At 46.6% G+C, this 20,241-nt stretch overlaps 1 protein-coding gene across 1 annotated transcript in view; it reads right to left on the bottom strand.

The window, feature by feature from the left end:
• Nucleotides 1-5,941: 5,941 nt before the first annotated feature.
• The window catches only part of Grik4 (glutamate ionotropic receptor kainate type subunit 4), a 436,861-nt gene continuing 422,561 nt past the window's right edge, over nt 5,942-20,241 (bottom strand). The window contains exons 20-21 of the mRNA XM_052188602.1: nt 9,608-9,726; nt 5,942-6,351 (exon numbers count right to left, since the gene is read on the bottom strand). Coding sequence (XP_052044562.1) covers nt 5,995-6,351; nt 9,608-9,726 — 476 coding nt within the window. The 3' untranslated portion in view covers nt 5,942-5,994. The remainder of the gene's footprint in view (nt 6,352-9,607; nt 9,727-20,241) is intronic.

Genomic DNA, 20,241 nt, shown 5'->3' with positions numbered 1-20,241 from the left:
TAAGCTAGTTTGAAAGTCCTGTCACATGAGAGCTGGTGGGTACACACAGTCTCTGGGTAACGCTGGCCCGAGCCATCCGTCTGTCTGTGACTTCGCTACTTTGGCATTCACATTTCAGCAAGTTTCCATGATTTAAAACGCCTCTCAGTCCACTTGGTACTCTAGGATTACAGATGATGCGGAAACAGAAGTTACTCGTACCTTGAATGGAAAAGCCACTAAGAATCTAATCAGAACAATCCAAGTAGAATAACTTTGCAGGCAGACCCCATGCGCTACGGATAACAGGATGGTTTAACGGGCTGAAAGGCAGCACTGTTCAACATCCCGGCACGTTAGAAATGTGAGGCTTTTGTTCTACGTTGGTTTCATATTGACTCCACACTTTCAGTTCTGTATTCTTACCCCTGTCCTGCAATTTTAAACAGAATCTCTTCATAAACAGCTCAGAGTCCACTCCAGATGGTTGCTGAGCATAGCAACCTTGCACAGGGCGAGGCTGATGCTTCCACAGCTAATCCCACTAATACAATTTAAAGGAGCCTGCGAGGGAGATCGTGGTGAGCATCTCCAAGTAACGGTGGCAGACAACTGTAAAGAGAGCATCCTAGGAGAGCCAGATTTCCTCCAAAAGCAATGCTGTGGGAGGGAACAAAGACGAGGGAACCACGGCAACCGCGAGCCATCTTTGTATTCACCAGTTTGAATTAACCGTGCTTCCCTCCGAGGCACATGGAGCAAAGCCTTAATTTTCCAGCTTTAGTATGAGTGTGGAGGTCAGAGAATCACCTCAGGTGGTGTTCCTCGTGTGCTGTTCAATTAAAAAAAAATCTATTTAGACAGGGTCTCTCATTGCACTCCAGCTTACTAAGTAGACTAGGCTCTGGTCCTCTCCCAAATGCTGCTAGAGGTGCCCAAGGTCTTTGCTATGTGCATGAGTGTTCAACTGGCATGCATGTCTGTGCACCACAGGTGTGCAGGTACCTGTGGAGGCCAGCGGAGGCCAATGAATCCCTTAGAGCTGGAGTTACAGGCGGTTGTGGGGGCTGAGAATCAAGCCCCAATCCTCTGGGATGGCAGAAAGTGCTTTAAACTGCTGAGCCATCTCTCCAGCACCCCAGCTTTTCAATGTGGCTTTTGATGCTCAAACTCAGTGCTCATGCTTGAGAGGCAGGCACATACCAACTGAGCCATCTCCCCAGTCTCCACCACTTCCTCTCACAGGTAAATGTTGTCCTCTTGGGGTACTGGATCTCGGGCTCTTCTTTCTTTGGTTCCCCCACCCCTGCCAGAGTCTAAGGTGATGTTGTAAGAGAACGACCTAACCACTTGCCAGCCGGTGGGGAAATGTTTTACCTCATCCCAAGATCTCTGTTGCCCTCTGACTTCTCTGACATAGCCAAGAGACAAAGCTAGAATGGGTGCAAGGAATATATCTCACAGGATAGGTGGAACCCTTTAGCTTGTCTTCCAGCAGGAGAAACACGGCTCTCTATATATGAACCGCACACAGTCCAACCTCCACCCTGTACGTCACCACTTCAGCCACTGTGCCTGTGCACCGATTCCCTTGAACGTCTCACCCAAGGGTATATTTGCATGCACACAGTTCATCTATAGCCATATTAGATGGCCAGCTTCCTTGTGCCCTTTCTTGGGTCCTGTCCTGCCATCCCTGGTCAGAGGATGTTTCCTCTTGTACAGCTTCCATAGACTTCCCTCTTTCCTCTCTTAGCACAAATTCTGTGGTCTGCCTCATGGAGCTGCCTGGGTTTTCTCATCCATTCTTTGGATTTTGAGACTCTAGTGAAACGTAACTAATCACATTCTAACAATAATGCCAGCATATCTCTCCCCTTGTTCTTAGAGGCTAGTGAAGTTGTTGACCACCGGGTTCTAAGACTTGAAAGGTGACTTCCACTCCTCTGGAATTTCCCCATCTATGGAACAGGTCTTTTGGAAGCATGCCATCATTAATCTTTGAGGCACACCAGAGGACCCCCAAGTTGCCTGCCCCTGAGGATGGTCTCAGTTTGTCCTGGTAGGGACTGGCACCTCTCTCTCTCTCTCTCTCTCTCTCTCTCTCTCTCTCTCTCTCTCTCTCTCTCTCTCTGTGTGTGTGTGTGTGTGTGTGTGTGTGTAGGGAGTTACCTTTCCTGAAAGGCAGAAGTCGTGAAAGCTGAAAGCTACTTATTTTGGTTTTCTCATGAGCAGGCCTCATAGGAAGCCCCAGCTTTCAGACACATCTTTCTGAAGGCATCTCTTCTGTGCGTTCATTGTTATAACCTGAGAACTGACAGCCAGCCAGGGAGTCAGACCTTTCTTATCATTCCCAGACTACTTTGCCTTGTGAACACCAAGGAGATGGGAGGGTCACAGACTGCTCTCTCTCTCTCTCTCTCTCTCTCTCTCTCTCTCTCTCTCTCTCTCTCTCTCTCCACCCATAGCTCCATCCTGGCCTTATATACCAATGAGAAGTCCTCTTTGGAATCTGAAAGAAAATTAAACTCCTTGGAATCCCAAACTAATGAACTTTCACAGAGCAGTCCCAGATGGACTGGCTAGCGTGATATTTCAGTCTCACCTAACCAATAAGAGGGCGACTTGGCAAGTTCCCAGCATGAATATTCTCATATGAGCATTGGAGTAGAGGAAGCCAAAAGATTTTCCAACCTCTGCCTGCTCAGCTTACACCCCACCTGGGTTCTGAAGTAGAGATCTTGTGACGGTCGGGGCCCTGTAAAGCAATTAAAAGAAATAAAGCAAAGTATTATATTTTAATTGATGTAATCTTCAGGCTCCCAGTGGAATCTGGGGTGATATCTGGCTAGAGTTACCCCAGGTATCAGTAGATGACTATTCTGCGAAAGTGCATTTAGGAAGACAAAAAAAAAAAAAAAAAAAAAACCAACCTACAAACCTGAGCTCCATTGACATGCATATCCGTTCTGAGGGGTGTATGTGTGGAGGGGGGAGGGGGGCTCAGGCTCCCAGACCTGAAAACTGAAAGAAGCCAACTAGACTTTGCTGGGATCTGAACAAAGGGTGAAGGAGGTGGGAAGTGGGAAGTGGGGGGGGGGAGAGGAGGGCAGTGAAGAAAGGGGAAGAGAGAGAGGCAGAGGTAGGTGGGGTGGATGGAGGGTAAGACAGAAAGTGGGCTCCTAGTTTTAGTCTCTCTTGGAGTTTTATCCTTGGGCACGGGCATCCCACTTTCCAAACTCAAACACCTCACACCCCGTCACACTAACATTTCAGGGTTTGTTTTATTGTAAATATTCCGGTCGAAGAAAGATAAACAGACAAGAAAAAAATTGCTTTATATAGTACACAGAGTCAGATAGAAAACACAGGATGGGAAAGAAGGCCAACGGACCCATGAATCAAACGTGGAGACAAACCAAGGCCAAGAAACACCTGGCAGCAGGTCCTCAGAGCAACAGGAGGAAGGCGCAGAGTCAGAGTCGGTCCCAGGAGTTCGGGAAAGCTGCCCAGTGCTGTCAGTCTCCCCGTTACTCCACCAGGGACTGAAACAGACATCACAAATGATGCGTGGGAACATTTACTTCGCTAATCCATTAAAAAAAGTTTCTATTGATCGAGATTTCCTGCTCATAAAAACGAGTTTAAAAAACAAACCTTCCTGTCCGAGATGTGATCTGGCAGGAAGGGTCCTGGAGTCAGAAGCATGAGAAAGGGCTGGGGGTTGCATCGGTTGTGACACCATGGGGGGGGGAGGAGGGGGGGAACTGCTGGCAGTCAGCTTTCAACTGTCCTTCCCACCAAATCTGTATTTCTCCACAAGGAATGGCAAAGAAAACAAACAAACAAAAAAAAAAAAACAAAAAAACAAAAACAAAACCAAACCCAAAAAGAAAGTCTTAAATGTCCCACAAAACTTGCTACCATTGGACAGTTAAGCAGAAAAATGAAAACGGATTCAGAGTTACCAGCCAGGGGCCAGCTTAGGACCAGCAGGGAATCTCTTACATGAATGAAGAAGAATCAGGCTTACAACTGGGCCCCACCCAGGGTGACAGCTCTAACAAACTATCCCAGCACAGAGAGGATGCCAACCTACACAAAACGCAGAGCCAGGGACTTTAGCTCATCATCTTCATAAAAGTGTGTTTTAGGACATTCAGAACAGGAGTCACGTGAAATCAGCTCAGCTCCAGGTGGTGGTGCAGGAGGGGGTTAGTGTTTCTCTCTCTCTCTCTCTCTCTCTCTCTCTCTCTCTCTCTCTCTCTCTCTCTCTCTCTCTCTCTCGGAATTTTCTAAGTTCAGAAATTGCATAGAATTTGTTTTCCATCCAAAAATGACAACTTGTCATGGAATTCTGGAGTGGTGAGACCAATCAAAGGCCAAGTAAGTCCTTGGGAGCCTTGGCCCTCACATTAAGAGGGCGCTCCCATCAGACCTTGCAAACCTCCTACTGGCAGAGCAGCCCCCTGGATATCTAGGAATGTTGCTGACTTCCAGTCTGCAGCAGAGAGGTCAGACATTTTATCCCAAGTCATACAAGGAAAGCTACTACGCACACAGAGGTCTGAACTCACCACGGTTCGTTTCCTAGTTCCTCAGCCAGTGATGGGCTAAAAACCTCCATTCCCTCCCAGGAACTAGGCACATTATTGGCTACTTAAGGTCTGTTTCATAAACACATGCAGATATATGCTTGGGTACTCACATGTATGGGAGCATGAACACACACACACACACACACACACACACACACACACACACACACGCACGCGCACGCGCACGCACACGCGCACGCACACGCGCACACGCACACGCACAGTTGCACCCAGGTTTCATGTCTAGTTACCCAATCTGTAAGAGCCTTGTGGGAAGGGCTTCAGAGGCAGCTCCAGGTTCAGCTAAAAACAGATGCAGCTGAAGAGACTATCACACCCTTTGGGTGCACTGTCCCCTCTCTTCTCTGAGTAGTACATTGCAGTGGAAGCCAGGACCCCACGGTATAGGAAAATCACACACGTGCATGCATACACACACACACCTCCTTCTCTTATACAGTACTCAGCATACTTTACAGATGTTGTCTTCCTTCTGTCTTCAGAAATGAAAAGGGTAAAGAAAAAGAAAAGCCAGATTAACCCTTAGAACCCAGGCATTTCAAGGGATTGCAGACTGGTTTGTTTGTTTGTTTGGTTGGTTGGTTGGTTTTTTTTTTGTTTTTTTTTTTGTTTTTTTTTGCATTTAAAAAGTTTGATGGACTTTCACCCAAGGCTCTCTAGGCAGAGGAAGACCACCAAACACCACATTGGGGGTAGGGGTGGGGCAGAGTCAGCACCTGAAACCCAGTATACTTGCAACTCCAAAACCTAAAATTTAAAAAGAAAGAAAAGAAGGAAGGAAGGAAGGAAGGAAGGAAGGAAGGAAGGAAGGAAGAAAGAAAGAGGTGTCAGACTTCCATCCCTAACCCATACTCCTCCTCCCAAAGCACAAGACCAGTCAACCTTAGAACAGAAATCAGTAGAGACGGAAAATTAATAAAAAAAAAAAAAGAAGAAGAAAAAAGAAAAACCATGAGAGGAAAGAAAAAGGACATTAACAAAAATATACAAATTCAAAAAAGAAAAACTTCCCTGTTGAGTTTAATTTTTTTTTTCTGGTAAGAACTAGACCCAGGGTACAATGGCCCCCTCCTAGGGGGTAATTCAACTGACAACACCTTCCATTTCTTGGACTGCTCTCAGCAGGGCCCCACTACCCAGAATCCACTTCAATTGAGTATGGGGGAAAGGCCCTCTGGGAGGAGATGGGTCCTTTTGCCCAAGAGGGACAGCGTCTCTACCACGTGGGTGCAACATCTCAGATAGACCCGCTCTGCCTCGGGGCGGGATCCGCCTCCTGCTGGGCCATCAGGCTCTGATCGCTTGGTAAAGTCACTGAATTTCGAATCCGGAGAGAAAGAAGTTGTAACAATAGCCCTCCCACCTCCCCGCCGGCCTCCACGGTCCTTCGCCGCCACTACTCTGGCTCGCTGCTGTTGGTGGTCTTGTCCCACTCCAGACTCTCCTCGCTGCGCGCCGGCGACGGTCGCGCCCGCAGGCCCTGGAAGCGGCGGCACTCTGGGCACACGCGGATGTGCGTGCAGCCCCGAGCTACTAGGGCGGCCTCCTGTGCCAGTCTCTGCGCCAGCTGGTCTGGCTCCCCGGCGCCACAAAGCTTGCCATTGCTGAGTGTCACTGTGCCTCTGGGCCGGCGCTCCTCCAGGACCGGGGGCGGCGGTGGCAGGCCTCCAGAGCGCCGCCGCCTGGGGTGGATATTGTCCTGGCACAGGATGATGCTGCGCAACTCCGTCACCATCTCCTGACACACGGAGACCTGGGGGAGACAGCGGAGGTCACAGATAGCCTCTCAGAACCGGCCCCATGAGTCTCCTTGGGTCTGTAGGCACCGAGTGATGGAGTGATGGTGGGAGGGCCTCTCATCTCAGGTGAAAAGGTTAAGACTAAGGCTTCACTCCCACCCCTGCTTAAGGCTCAAAAGCCCCCCAACAGCCTTCATTTAACAGCTCCGCCAGATGATACCCTAACTCTGGCCACCTTCAAAGAGCAATATCGGCATCTTGGGAAAGACAGGATGCCATTTTGGCTCATTCCCACTAACACTATGTCCTCCTAGTCTGCTTAGCTTCTTCTACCACTGAGAATTTCATCCGTTGACCTCAGGTAAATTTGGATCTTAAAACCTACTTAAAAACAAACACTCTCTCCAATATCAGTCTGCCTGGTATTTGAAAACATCATCATTTGTTCATGAACATTTTGTCTTTGCTCCAAAGATTCTTGTGCCTTTTACCCACTATGCCCGACTGAGTTGTCTGAGCTAGAAAGGAACATTGTGGAAACACAGTGGGAGGAAGCAGCCTCCTTTTCTTCCCTGTTTTCTTTCATCTCCACCAACATGATAGTTCTACTATGGCCAAAAGCCACCACAAGGCTTGACTTCCTTATAACTGTCCTGAATGATGTTGCCAACAGCTGGAGGTGATGTATCCCCCAAAAACCACCAGAATAAACACTTGTATAACTGAAGGTCCAAAGTCCGCTAATAGAAAATGTTTGACTCCAACTGTGTCTCAAAATGTAGAATATTCCAGATTTTAGAAAAGGCATTACAATGCGCACGCACTGCATTAAGTTTAACACCCTGTAGGTCTAGGACCAACTCCATATTTGAGCACATTGCTATTTCTACAGCAAAATGGTTGTGTGTTCACAATGAATGCAACAAAGATGGTGCACATTAATCAAGCTTTGTGGAAGAAAGCATTTGTACCAAACTTACAAAGGGCTTGGACCTGTCTAGCTCTTGGGATCTGACAACCAATGGATACAGAATTATAAACATGTGCTACTGTTGCTACTATTATTAATATTATAATAATATCATAATATTCACTTTGAAGATATGTAGATTGGAACTCAGGAAACATTATCTATTTTGTAAAGAACCAGGTAATGAGCATCCTATCAAGAATTAGAACTTAAACCTGTCTAACTCCGAAGCCCAAACACACTTGGCTGAGTTCTCATCTCTGAGATCACAGCGACACTCCAGGACCATGATGGCAGAAGAAGCCTCTTTCTTGTGTTGTCTGTGGAACCGATATTGCATCATAGTCACACAGCCAGTACAGCCGCCTCTTCATTTTAGCTATCAGAGCAGTCTGGGAGTCATTGAATTTCAATCTAAGTCCAGATCCTGCCTAAGCTCTGTGGAGAAACAACTCATGCAAAGCGGTTGGAAATATCAGTTCATAGATATGGCCGAACAAGCTCTCAGCCCTGATTCTAGACCCATCACTGTCACTAAGAGACTCTTGGCAAATCACTAAACCCCTGTGCTTCTAATAATTACTATGGCAACAACCCTCTTGCCACCTGCTTGATCCATTACATGTGACAAGAATATAACAACATTCATTTACCGTCTACAGTGGGTCAAACACTGTGATTTACCATGGAAATACAGAGATAACAAGTAGTCCTTACATGCAAGTACCTCCGTGTCTAGCACCCTGTGGCATAGCATGGTAGCACTGTATGTCAGGTTTACATGGGTGCTGGGGTGACTGCAGGATGCTTGGCTCTGCTGGTACAGAGCTAAGGCAGGAGAAGAAATGGGGAAGGTCTCACGGGGAATGAAAGGCACAGCCCATCAGGCTCATGTAGAATACATACGAGTGAGCAGAATTTAAGAAATGCAAAGGGAAAAGGGACTTGAACTGGAAGCAGACATACCAGGGGCCCCATGAGCTCTGATGCTGAGGGAGGAAAAGGACAAGAGAATCAGGAATGACGTGTTCCCTTTGGTTTGCAAAGACCCCTCCTAGCAGGGGTGGAGAGAAGTCAGGCTGGAATAGAGTCAAGGGTAGAGAAGGGGAGAAGGGAGTGAGGAGCAATCCTGCTACCAAATGTCCTTAGCCCAGGACAACGATAGTATGAGGCACAGTGACGGTAACATTGCTACTCGTTAAACAGGACAACTAGGGCACACTTGTGGATTTTGGAGAGCAGGTCAACAGTCTTATAGACAAGGAGTGGTAGGATCAGGTTCAGGCACTGTGAGTGTAGCACCCCCAGCTACAGCAGCAGCAGCAGCAGCTGGCCTGATGCATATATTTTTAGGTGAGGGGGATGTTTAGACAGGGCCTGGCTACTCTTCATTTCTTGGGGGGCAAGTGGGAAGTAAAATCAAGTTCTCTTCGTGCAGGAGAGGGCAGATCAACATGCTGTACACAGACAGTCAAGCGACTGGCAGGCAGTGATGTTACATCCAAGGCTCCTAGGAGGAGGCACCCCACAGGCTTCCAGGGTGTTGTCTATACAGTCAGGGGATATTTCTTCAGGAAAAGTTAAAGGCGGTGGGGCTTAAGGGATATCCAGAGCTGAGCTGATAGGCTAATGCATTGTTTTTTTTTAAAAAGAAGTCTCATAATGCACACATTAACACACAAGGATTTGTGCATCTTCTCCAGGGATGAAGGAGGGAGGAAGGGAGAAAAGGAGGGGGGGAAAGAGGGAGGGAGGACAAATGGAAGAAAGCATTGATTCTTCTCACACTTTCCACAGATGCAAAGTAGATATTAACCTAGTCTCTAAGCCTCAGCTAGACAATTACATTTATTAAAAATCTCTAAGATAGAAAATGAACCTCTTGGTTCCTCAAGTTGGGAGGTCTCTAAGGATTTTTTTTTTTTTTTTTTTTGCCTGTACTGTAAAAACACAGTCAAAATGGAAGGTCTGAGGTCATACTTCACATGGGAAACCTGGTACTTTCACATACACACCCCACAATTCTCTACCAAAGCCTGTTGTTCATAAAACATCTTTTCTCAATATTAACTTAATGGCTGTGTCCAAGGAGAATCTGAACTCCTTTCTGTGATTACTCAATCAATACATGACAATGTGTACTCATGGATCTTTTACTCTGGGGATTAATATTTTCCCCACTGTTCCATCCTGTGTGCCCTCTGGGAGCATCCCATAAGTCTTGTCTGAAATCCTTGCAGAACTACAGGTGTTTCACACTGCTGTGACTGGTCTGCCATTGGAAGTCTTTGCAAGCTTACCTCTGACGCTTCTGAGTGCCTGAGAGTCCATAAAAACTCCAGCATGGCCATAAAAATGGCCACTATTAAGCCACAAATAAGAACCACAAAGATTCCACCAATATTCTCCATTCCCAGGCCTGGAAGAGAGTGACAAGAAGTGGCCGTTACTTTGAGGGAGGGGAAGACACACCACAGCAATTCGAGGTCGCCTAAAGAACCAGAGGGAGCCTTGGAGATGGTGACCCAGACTTATTCCTGGGAGAGATTTCATTCATCGTTGAAAGAGAAGCAGGGTGACTGCAGTAATTGGGGCAGGGAGATCTAGCTTCCAATGGAGGGAAACCATGTGACAGTACTGGGCTGGGAGCTAGGGACTGTCTTAAGGGAGAGGAGGCGGCGCAGGCCCAATCTGATTTGCTACCAAAATATCTTAGACTCTAAAACTTGTTGATCTTAACAGTGTGTTTTAGGATCTAAGGAGATAAAAAGAATCACATTCACCAGAGCCGGCATATTATAGGTTGGTTCTCCTTCTCCAAATCTCTAAAAGCTGAAGCTTTTGAGCATATGCTTAAATAATTTTAGATTTCAGAGAAGTTTAGAAAGATTTCCAGGTCAGGGGATTCCCAGCCAGTCACTATTCCAAAATCTCAAATCTCCAAACTCTGAAATAATTCTAGACCTTGACATTTTAGATAGTACTAAAATGTTATTAAACTTACTTAGAAAGTAAGACTTTTCACCTCTACTTGTCCAGTGTATCCCAAACCTGGCTGCTATTAGAAACTCCTGGAAAACTTGAAATAGAGACCTCTAGCCCTTCCCAAGCCCTACTGAATCTGTACTTTAGAAGATGGAGTCTGTGTTTTATTATCATTTCTAACATCAGTTTCTTTGTGTGCCAGTGTGTGCAAAGGTTGGTCAGAAGACAACCTTCAGCAGTAGGCCCTTCCCTCTACCATGAATGCTCTGGGAATCAAGCACAGGCCATCATGTTTGGCAGTAGGTACCCTCCCCGACTGAGCCATCTCATTGGCTCCAGAACGCTATATTTGAAATAAGCTTTTCAGGTGACTTTTTAATCCCAGCTAAGCAGGCCTACAACTAGTTTCAAATTGTTATTTTTGGGAGTGTGCTTGGTCCATGGTAAGTGGCACTTTTAGGAGGTTGGGATGGTGTGGCCTGGTTGGAGGAAGTGTGTCGCTGTGTAGATGGGCTTTGAGGTCTCCTGGTGCCCAAGCTCCACCCAGTGAGGTAGATAGTCTCCTCCCGACTGCTTTTGGATCAAGGTCTAGAACTCTTGGTTCCTCCAGCACCAAGTCTGCCTACATGATGCCATGTTTCCCATCATGATGATAATGGACTGAACCTCTGAAACTGTAAGCCAGCCCCAATGAAATGTTGTTCTTTATAAGAGTTGCCTTGGTTATGGTATCTCTTCAATGAAACCCTAACTAAGACAAGAAGCATTTATACATTTTAAGTTCTTTAAAGTTGGGTCATAACCTCATTTCTTAGCAAGATATCGAAAGATATCTTCATACATATTTGTAGAATGATTATGTCCATTTCATTGCAGCTTGGGGAGTTTAGCCAACCTGATGCTTTCTTTGGCTGTGAAGCAACCAAACTTAGAGAAGCGTCAGAAATACCTGGATCGAATGGAGACTGCAACAATAGATCAAAAGCTTCTTCTAGCTAAGAATTGGTGACTGGAAGGCTTAAATCCTATTCTCTTCAGAATTATTTCATGCCTGATCTCTAGTTAAGTTGTCATGGGGCATGAGGCTATGCTGTAGTTGGGAAAAGCCAGTTTTGTACTACACAGGATGCTCCACAGAAAGGAATAGGTATTGGATGCCACCTGTCCATTTCAAGATAACCTGGGTTTCTTATGACAAAGAACCCAATGGATGGATGTCTGTTCTTTTCCTTTCTTTCAACAACACAGTGTACAGGCATTCTCTGCTCAGTTAATGGTCTGCTTCCAGTGGACCTGAGGCTTCACACAGCCATAATGTTAGCATATCATGCACTCCGGTCTGCAGATTCATGAGTCAGCTCTTCCAACTCTGCACCAGTTGATGCAGGGGCCTCCATCCCAATGAATCCCATGGCAGGGATCTTAAAAATGGGGGAGGAAACTAGCTTGGGTTCATTTAAATACCAGCCTCTCTCACCTGAATCCATATGGATTGGGGGATGAGACATATGGGGTCGCTTAGAAAGAAAGAGTATGGTCAAAGGTCTGCCTAGGGTTTGAAGGCTGGTGTCCCAGCCCGTGGATAAGGAGTGGTGAGAAGGGGGCATTGCTACATCTCATGATTCCTTGAAGCACTAGCATCTCTAGCCAGCAGGGCCAAGAGAAGTGACTTTGGTGATGTAAGGATGGTTACCTGCCCAGGTAAAGAAAGTCCTTGCATTATGTTGGGACACTCCAAGATAACCCTAGATAGATCTATCTGAGATGAAGAAGGAGACTAGGGCCTCTGAGAAGAGCTCTTCCCTCCTGTTTCTGGAAGGGAGTTGCTTCTCCTCTCTGGACCTGTCACCTGTGCCCTGCCTGCATTCCACATTTCCCCAGCTGTTACCTCCTGAACCTCCCCACCTTCTCCTCTCCACTGGCTCTCTCCAGTTCATGTCTTTCCCTTCTCAGACCCTTGACTATTCCAATTCCGTCCACCCAATGTCCCTCCTCCCTCTTCTCTATCGTTGTGAACCTTCAAACAGAGCTGTCAACATTAAGATCATTTTAAGACACTCTAAAACACATACATTTGGGAACTCCATCCCACATAAAAGCAGGTAGAAGAAAATGCACCCAATGTCTTACAACCAAATGCATCTAAAATTTCTTTGCTTCTGGCTTTACAGGGCAGAAAGAAATAGTTAATTGACAATTGGCTGTGATTTCTCAGCCTTCATCGCATAGAAGGGAATGCTTGTAAAATGAGAAAAATCTAACCCCAAAATTGTGTCTAAATGAGATGCAGTTTTATGAATATTAAATTTAAAAATTAATGAAGTTGGAACAATGTTCCATTTTGGAGATATTTAATTAAATGTGTCTTAATTTAATTTTGCAAGTTTTCTTTGTGCATTGGGAAGCTGATATTTTTCTTTTCAGACCTTAAACATAATTTTGAACACCTGAGAAGCTTTTAGGCCCTGAAGGAGAAAATGAATTTCCTAATCTGGATTTACTTCCGCGAGTCCTCGTTAGCCCTGGCATGCTGGCAACACCTGCTGCCCTTCCATGTGACAGTGGCGTGCTCCTCTGGTATCACTGCCCACATTTTGTTTTTGAGCTCAGGGACATTTTCCAGCCTTGATCTTACACAGCCTCTCTTAGCACTGGACGACGTCAATCATCTTAGCACTGGATGTTGTCAATCACACACCTCTTCTTGGCTCTTTATAAAACCACTGCTTGATGTGCTGCTCTTCCAACCTCACCTGTCACCCAGGCTTGCTCTTGGTCTCTTGCCTCTCCTCCAAGCACTGGTCATTACCAAGTCCTGCTGGCTTTGCCTTGATCTCCTCTCTATCCATCCCATCTCCTTCCTGCCTCAGGTTTTCCCCAATGCTTGCCTGGACTGCTGCATAGACTTCAAAATGGTGTCTCTGCATGTAGCCATTTTCTGTTCAACTCCACCCCCCCATAAAACTGATCTTTTCAAAATGTGAAACCTGTGACATCATCGCAAGTGACACAGAACTGTTTGCATTTCCCAGCGTGCCCTGGTGTGCCTGTCTGTGCACTTTGACTCCTTTCAAGCACTTGTGTGGCTTTGGGTCTGAAATATTACCCACAGGCTTATGCGTTGGGGACTTGGTCCCCAGCTGGTAGCATCATTTGCGAAAGGTTGTGGAACCTTTGGGATGTGGGGCTCAGCTGGCAGAAATGGGTCACTAGCAGGTTAGGCCCCCTCTGGTTCTGACTGGTTTCTTGATGTTTTCTGCTTGGCTGCTATGTCAATATGTGCCTCTTCAAATAGCTTGAAGCAGCAACTCTGAACTTGTGAGTCATGACCCCATTGACAAACCTCTGTCTCCAAAAATATTGACATTACAATTCATCACAGAAGCAAAATTAGTTATGAAGTAGATATGAAAATAATTTCATGGTTGGGGGTCACCTCAGCCTGAGGAACTGTATTAGAAGGTCACAGCATTAGGAAGGCCGAGAGTCACTGCTTTAAAGCCTCAGGGGACTGAACTGCACCTTTGCCTTCCCTCCACAGGGAGTTGAAATTTCTTGGAAACAGAAAATTAAATTAAATTCCTCCTCCCCACAGATGTGTCTGTCAGGTTATCTGCTAATAGATAGCGCAAAAGTAACTAGTCCTGCATTTCTTCAAGCGCGCGCGCGCGCGCGCGTGCACACACACACACACACACACGCACGCACACACACACACACACATCACACATACACCTGGCTAACGGCATCCATTATCACTGAACTCGGGGCCACCTTATCTTGGTGGCTTCCCTGATCATACACAACTCTGTCAGCTCTGCTGCTTTTGTACCTCACTAATAGCAAATTCTGCGTCATTCTATTTGTGTGCACACAACCATCATGGTACTTACGTTTATGAGTCTAGATTTCCCATTTTCTAAATTCATTGGGGAGAGAACCAGACCTTATGTAACTCTCTACCCCACCAGCATAGGACATGGCCCACAGCAGGTGCTCTAGTGGAGGGAAAAGACCATAAGGGACTAGAGAGGTAATTGAGCACTTAAAGCAGGACGGCCTGAGTCCACGTAGCAAGGATCCGACATTGTCCTATGAATGTGATTGCTTGCCTATAATTCCAGCCCTGGAGAGAACAAACTGCCTAGTTATACTAGCAGTACCAGTAAGCTTTGGGTTTGATTGAGAGATATAACCTTAAGAAGAAAAAGTAGGAAATGATCAAGCAAGATTCTAGACCAGCCTTGGGGACTCCACAAAAAAAAACAATGCAGGCACGCATGCACACACACACACACACACACACACACACTCACACACACACACACACACCACATAGACCTACACAAAAAAATGAAGAAAGAGAATCAGAAACAAAAGAGATAGACAACTCAGATGTAAAGGCCTAGAGTATACAAGACTCTGGATCTACACTGTGATCTCATCAAATGCGTGTGTGGTACCTGTAGACCGTGGCCACTCTCAGGGAGGGCTCCAGCCAGATGGTCCAGACCTTCTGAAGGCAGCAGAACACTTATGTGACTAATCCATGACATAGATCCCCATGTTAGATGAGTGGGGGAGGGGAAGAAGGGACCATGTGCTCTGTGCTAAGGCGACTCTGACTCTGATTTGATCTAGACGTGTTCAGAAGGAGCTGAGGCTTTAATGCAATGTTGGTAGAGTCCAGGAGCCACCAAACAGCCCAGTCTTTCTTTCCCAGCTTCTCAACTTTCATGGCCAACCTGTTAATCATGGGTGTTGGCTCCAGCGTGCCAACTCCTGGCTGAGTGGCCTCTTCTTCCTCTTCAGAGTGAGGCTTGTATACCAGCCATGCCTTAGGAAGTTATTGGAAAGTAGAAGCAAGAATAGATTGCTGGCAGAGTGAGAGCTGAGAAACAGATGGAGGGGGGGGGGGCACATTCAGAGAGCTAGGCCATTCTGCTTAACACTGTCATCAGTCATCCCCCTAGAAGTCTAATGCCTTCCCTACCACACAGCCGTTCATCAGCTGGGGCTTGGGAGGGCTTTTCTCCAGCCTGCAAGATCCTGGCTGCCCTTATAGATGCCTTAGCACCTGCAAGAGGGACTAGGAAATCATCTAGTCACTGCTCCCGCCCACTCCGGTACACAGGACAGTGCATAAGCCACCTAGACAGATGGCTTTAAAACTGGGGTTTCCTCCTGACACCCGGAGCCTGAGCCTCAGCTGTGCTTCAGCAATCAGCACACATTAGCTGAAATAGACTCAGACTCTCCTCGCAAATCCCCAGTTGGTGAAATACTAGCTCTGGTGTCGCTCACAGATTGCCACAAATACAAATACTAGCTCCCCGAAATGAAAACGTATTATTTTCTTTGTCTCTGGCATGTGATTGGGGGAACAGACATCATCAGGAGATACCGTAGTGAAGAGACTCGGATCACACACCTGCCCCTCCTTCCTTTCCGCCTAGCTAAGATCGTTTCTGAGATTCCGGTAGAGGTAACTCCTATCCCTTAACGGAGTCCCAAGTAACGGTGATCTCTCTGTCCCTGAGACAGGTGCATGCTGTTCTCTTTTGGAACAATGATTTGTAGGTGGGTGAGGGGCAGCTACACCACAGGGATATAAAGAAAGGACAGACAAGAGTCATGATCTCCACAAATGACATCATCTGTTCTCTTTGATGCTGACGAACAAATCTTTGTGGTGCATTTTCCATGATCTGGGCACTGTACTTGGCACTAAGCTCCGAGCAGTGTCAGACTCTCCAAGAGTATCTGATGCAAACATAGATTCTTGGATCCCTGTGGCTCTCCATCATTTTAGAGTCACATCTCGCTACAGCCATGTGGACTTCTCAGACAGGGCCGTCTCCATGGGACTCTTGGTTGTAGCAGCAGCTCCTCCTTTAGCGTGTATAGTGTGTGCACGAACTTCCCCCTCACTACACATTTGCATGGCATCTTTGAAGAAGAAAGCTTGCCATTCTGTTTGCCCTCACTGTGACATCTTTCACTTAGACCTAGCAGATTCTGGAAAGGACAGTTGGGGAAAAATAAGGAAGCTGAAAGACGCATTGGAGAAATCTTGCAATTACGGGGAGAGGCACTTCATCATGGTCCGTAATACAAGCTCAAGCACCCCACTTTCCAAACCATTCACAATCTCCTCCAATTATTAGACAGGCTAGAAAAGAGACCCACTGTTCGTACTTCATAAAAACATTAAAAAGACAGAGAACGTGGGCTGTCCAACTTTTCATAGCTAATGGGGAATTTCTAAATAAATCTGATGGCTCTAAAAATATGAAGGCTCCCTTTAGGAGTGTTTACTATGAACATGGTTCCATGCTGAGGATTTTAACTCTTTCCTTGAAAACTCTTTTAACTTTGACCTTGTAGTTGCCCTTGACAATTTGTGACTCCATTTTTCTAGTAAGGGAACAAAAGTACAGAATTTAAATCCATTGCCCAAGGTGCCACACCCAAATCTAGATTAAAAGCAGAGCCCTTTTACCATCCCAGCCTTCACACCACCCCAGCTCTCCGGTCACTCTGTGATCCCTCCACTATGGTGGATGCTCATAGAACTTAACTGGCATCCTGAAAACTGGCTTTATTGTCCATGATGTCCAAGGTGGCAGTGGTGGGGGATCCTACAAACAGGCTACAAGCTCACTTCAGGAAGCCCTTCTCTCATGCTGAACATGACATCAGATGTTTGAAGCACTGATGTGTCAGCTTAACTCCAATTTCCAGAGGGGAGTTCGGTGTTCAGAACGGATGTGTTCCTTGATTGCAGACTGGCCAGGTCACCATTTATCTGTGTTTCTGGTCCTGTTGTGTTTTCTGACAGTCTTCTGGCATTCTCCTGCCACCCAGTGTTCACTGTGACTTAATTGGGGTGGGGGTGGGGTGCTCTCTGGAACTATCTCTCTGAGTTGCTATCAAACTCCCAAAGTCGGGTTCCCACCTTCAGAGCTTTCCAAAGAAACCAGAGAAAGAGGAGAGCCTGCTGGGCTCTCTGAGAAGAGAGGGAGGGAGGCGTCCCCAGAGTCCCCCCCTGCACCGTGTCCCGCCACTACCCACCCCCACTCTCGCTAAGATGTCTCATGCTTTCATTCCCACTGTGCCAGACAGCAAGCTTCCTGTTATCCAAGGGTTCCAAAAGTCAACAGCACTGCCTCTTTGCCATTCTTGAAAGGGGACCCTGATTTTCATAGCCTGATGGACCGATGGAGTATTTGTCTTCCTTTGAAGCCCTGATTATGAGCTCGTGTTTTTCAAGATAAAGGTATTTAATTTCCTTGGGGTTCACCCACCACCTTTTGTTTGGGCGATTGTTCCGCGAAGCCTTTGGTAATCCAATCACCTTGCATGGGGATGCTGGCATCTGAGAATGGCTAGCAAGATTTCCTTTTATAGGAGCAGGGTGAGAAAATAAACAAATAAAATACATTTTAAGAGAGAGAGAGAGAGAGAGAGAGAGAGAGAGAGAGAGAGAGAGAGAGAGAGAGAGAGAGAGAGAGAGAGAGAGAACCGAGTAAAATGAAAAGTTTGGAGTGGAGCCTGGTCTCTCTCTCTCTCTCTCTCTCTCTCTCTCTCTCTCTCTCTCTCTTTGTTATTTCCAGTCTTCCATGGGATCTGCCATCTTATTTCTCAGTGTTTGCAGGAAGGTAACTGGTTGCCAAGCTTCAGGAGGGGACAGAGAAAAGACATTATGACAAGAAGGGGGAAGGTTGTTGCATTTACAAGATCTGAATATGGCCCCCCGCTAAGAAGGCTCGAGCTAGGAGGCATTACCTCCATATTCAGATTCTTCTTGGCCTTGGTGTCTGAGCTGTAATGCTGGATTAAAAGTAGGGTAAGCATCAGTTCCCTTTCTTTGAAATTTTGTGCATTTTAATAGGATAACAAAGCAGAAAGGGATTACATTAGGCTCCCGTGCGTGTTGTCTGGTACATTTTAATTGAGACCAACGTGCTGGCAGTTACTGTCAGTTTCAGAGGTCTCTGGGAAAAAGAAAGCCCCCTTCCCACTTCCCTCCACCTCCATCTCTGTGCTTTTCCACACTCTTCTCCGTTTCTTTAGGCTCACGTGAAAGCCAACCGGTACAAACTATAACAAGAAAGAAGACCCGAGAGCTGCTGGGGAAAACAAATTCAAACTCCTGCCATTTGAGACACAGGAGGAAAAGCTCCCATGGCTCAACTCTTGGTGGCCCTTTAAAGACTTCAAGGAGGAGATCTTTTGTGTCACACTGCTCCCCCATGTCTGAGTCCTTTGTTCCTTGAGTCAGAGGCAAAGATGAATACAATGGGTAATTGGCCAGAGAAAAATGAGGCGGAAGCATGCCCCATATCTTGGGCCAGAGCTTCCAGCACGGCCTGGAAGAAGTCAGGAGGGGATTTTGCTTGGCCAAGGAGGCTCGAGCATCTCTGAACAATTTGTCTGGATGTCAGCCATGGCAGAAGAGGAGTCACTGCATGAAGCTGGCCTTGGATGCTGTGGCTGGGCCGGCATTGTGGCTTTCATGGGAATGTGCTCAGCGTCCTCCAGACAGCCCTGCTCCTGCACCTTGGCTCTGACTGCAGTGCTCGCTCTTGTGTTCCCAAGGGCCCTGCAAGTGCAAGCTAGTGTTGGCAGGTGGAGAGGACCCAGGTGTCTCCGGAGGCACAGAGACCTGGGCAGGGTCACTCCACTGATGGCCTCTCTTTCATCTGTCAGCTCTTCCCTCCACACCAGAGAACATTTGATCCCCACATACACCACAGAGAGGCCTCCCGTTCACCCCATTTTATCTTTCTCAGGGGGCCTGACTCCTATCCGTCTCCCTCTTCCCTCCACCTCCACCTCTGCTTGTCTAGTCAGTCTCCGTAAACCTCTGTGGAATGGGGCAGGACTTCCAAAGCCAACAACTGCAGAGAATACCTTTACTTTCTTGTGAATAAACTTAACTTCTACCTCATTTCTACTGGATTTAACTTTCATTTCTACTGGAATGAAATTTTAATTTTCATTCCAGTGCCAACCACACAGACCTCTCAGTAGTTTTTTGGTTTAAATTCAGGTAAAGTTCAGGGTCTCCTCTATGCCTTTTTTTTCCTCTTTCACTTGGCATACTTCTGGCCGTAGTGTGGAAGGGACCACGATGTTTCATAGAAAGCAGGTGACCTTCTTCTCTTCTACTCCTTACCCCCAGATTTTCAATACTTTTGTCTGGGATCTTGGGAAACTTCAGTCCTTTCACTTTCCCTGCCCTTCATCCCCACATGCCTCTTCCCATGCCACTACCCTGTTATGGTATGTCACATAATTCTGGGATTTTTCCAAACTCTAACGATGACAAAAAGATCTCTCTGTAGCTCTTGCAATCCTCAGCTCATTCTCAAGTGGCACCAGCGGTAGATGTCAGCATAGAGCAGTCTCCTGGGCAGGGATAGACCACAACCTGACTTGCCCTGATTAAGCCATCCTTTTATTTTTATTTTTTTATTTTTTTTGCAGACATGGTGGCTTTGAGTCTTTGTTTTGGCCTACTTGTTGATGTCTGTCATCAACATTACCATTTTCCTTCAGCACGCAACAAGAAAATGTTCGCCTTCCAACATACTTCTCTAGCAAACCCAGAGTCTGACCCTTCAAGAGCATCATGTCTGCTATGAGTTTGAATTGTTCAGACAGTGTGTCTCCCAAGGTGATAGCTGCCTTTTGGGATCAGAGATATACTCTAAATAATTTCTGACACCACGGACAGGACCGGTTTTTGCAGTTCCACAGGAGCTTGCTCTAGAACCTCCGACATCTATGGCCAACTTCCTCAAACTGGCCCATATATTGAGCCAAGGCTCAACAGTCCATACAGCCCCTGTGCACTGAGCGTCTCAGCTTCCCTATCCTTCCTCATGCTGCCTCTCTGTCTGAGATGTCCTCTTTGCACTGTCCTTACCTGCTCAGGATCTGG

This window comes from Apodemus sylvaticus, chromosome 7 (genome assembly GCF_947179515.1).
Source record: "Apodemus sylvaticus chromosome 7, mApoSyl1.1, whole genome shotgun sequence".
Classification (NCBI taxonomy): Eukaryota; Metazoa; Chordata; class Mammalia; order Rodentia; family Muridae; genus Apodemus; species Apodemus sylvaticus.
Note: the sequence above shows the minus strand (reverse complement) of the source record. Positions and strands in the feature narration are given on the sequence as shown.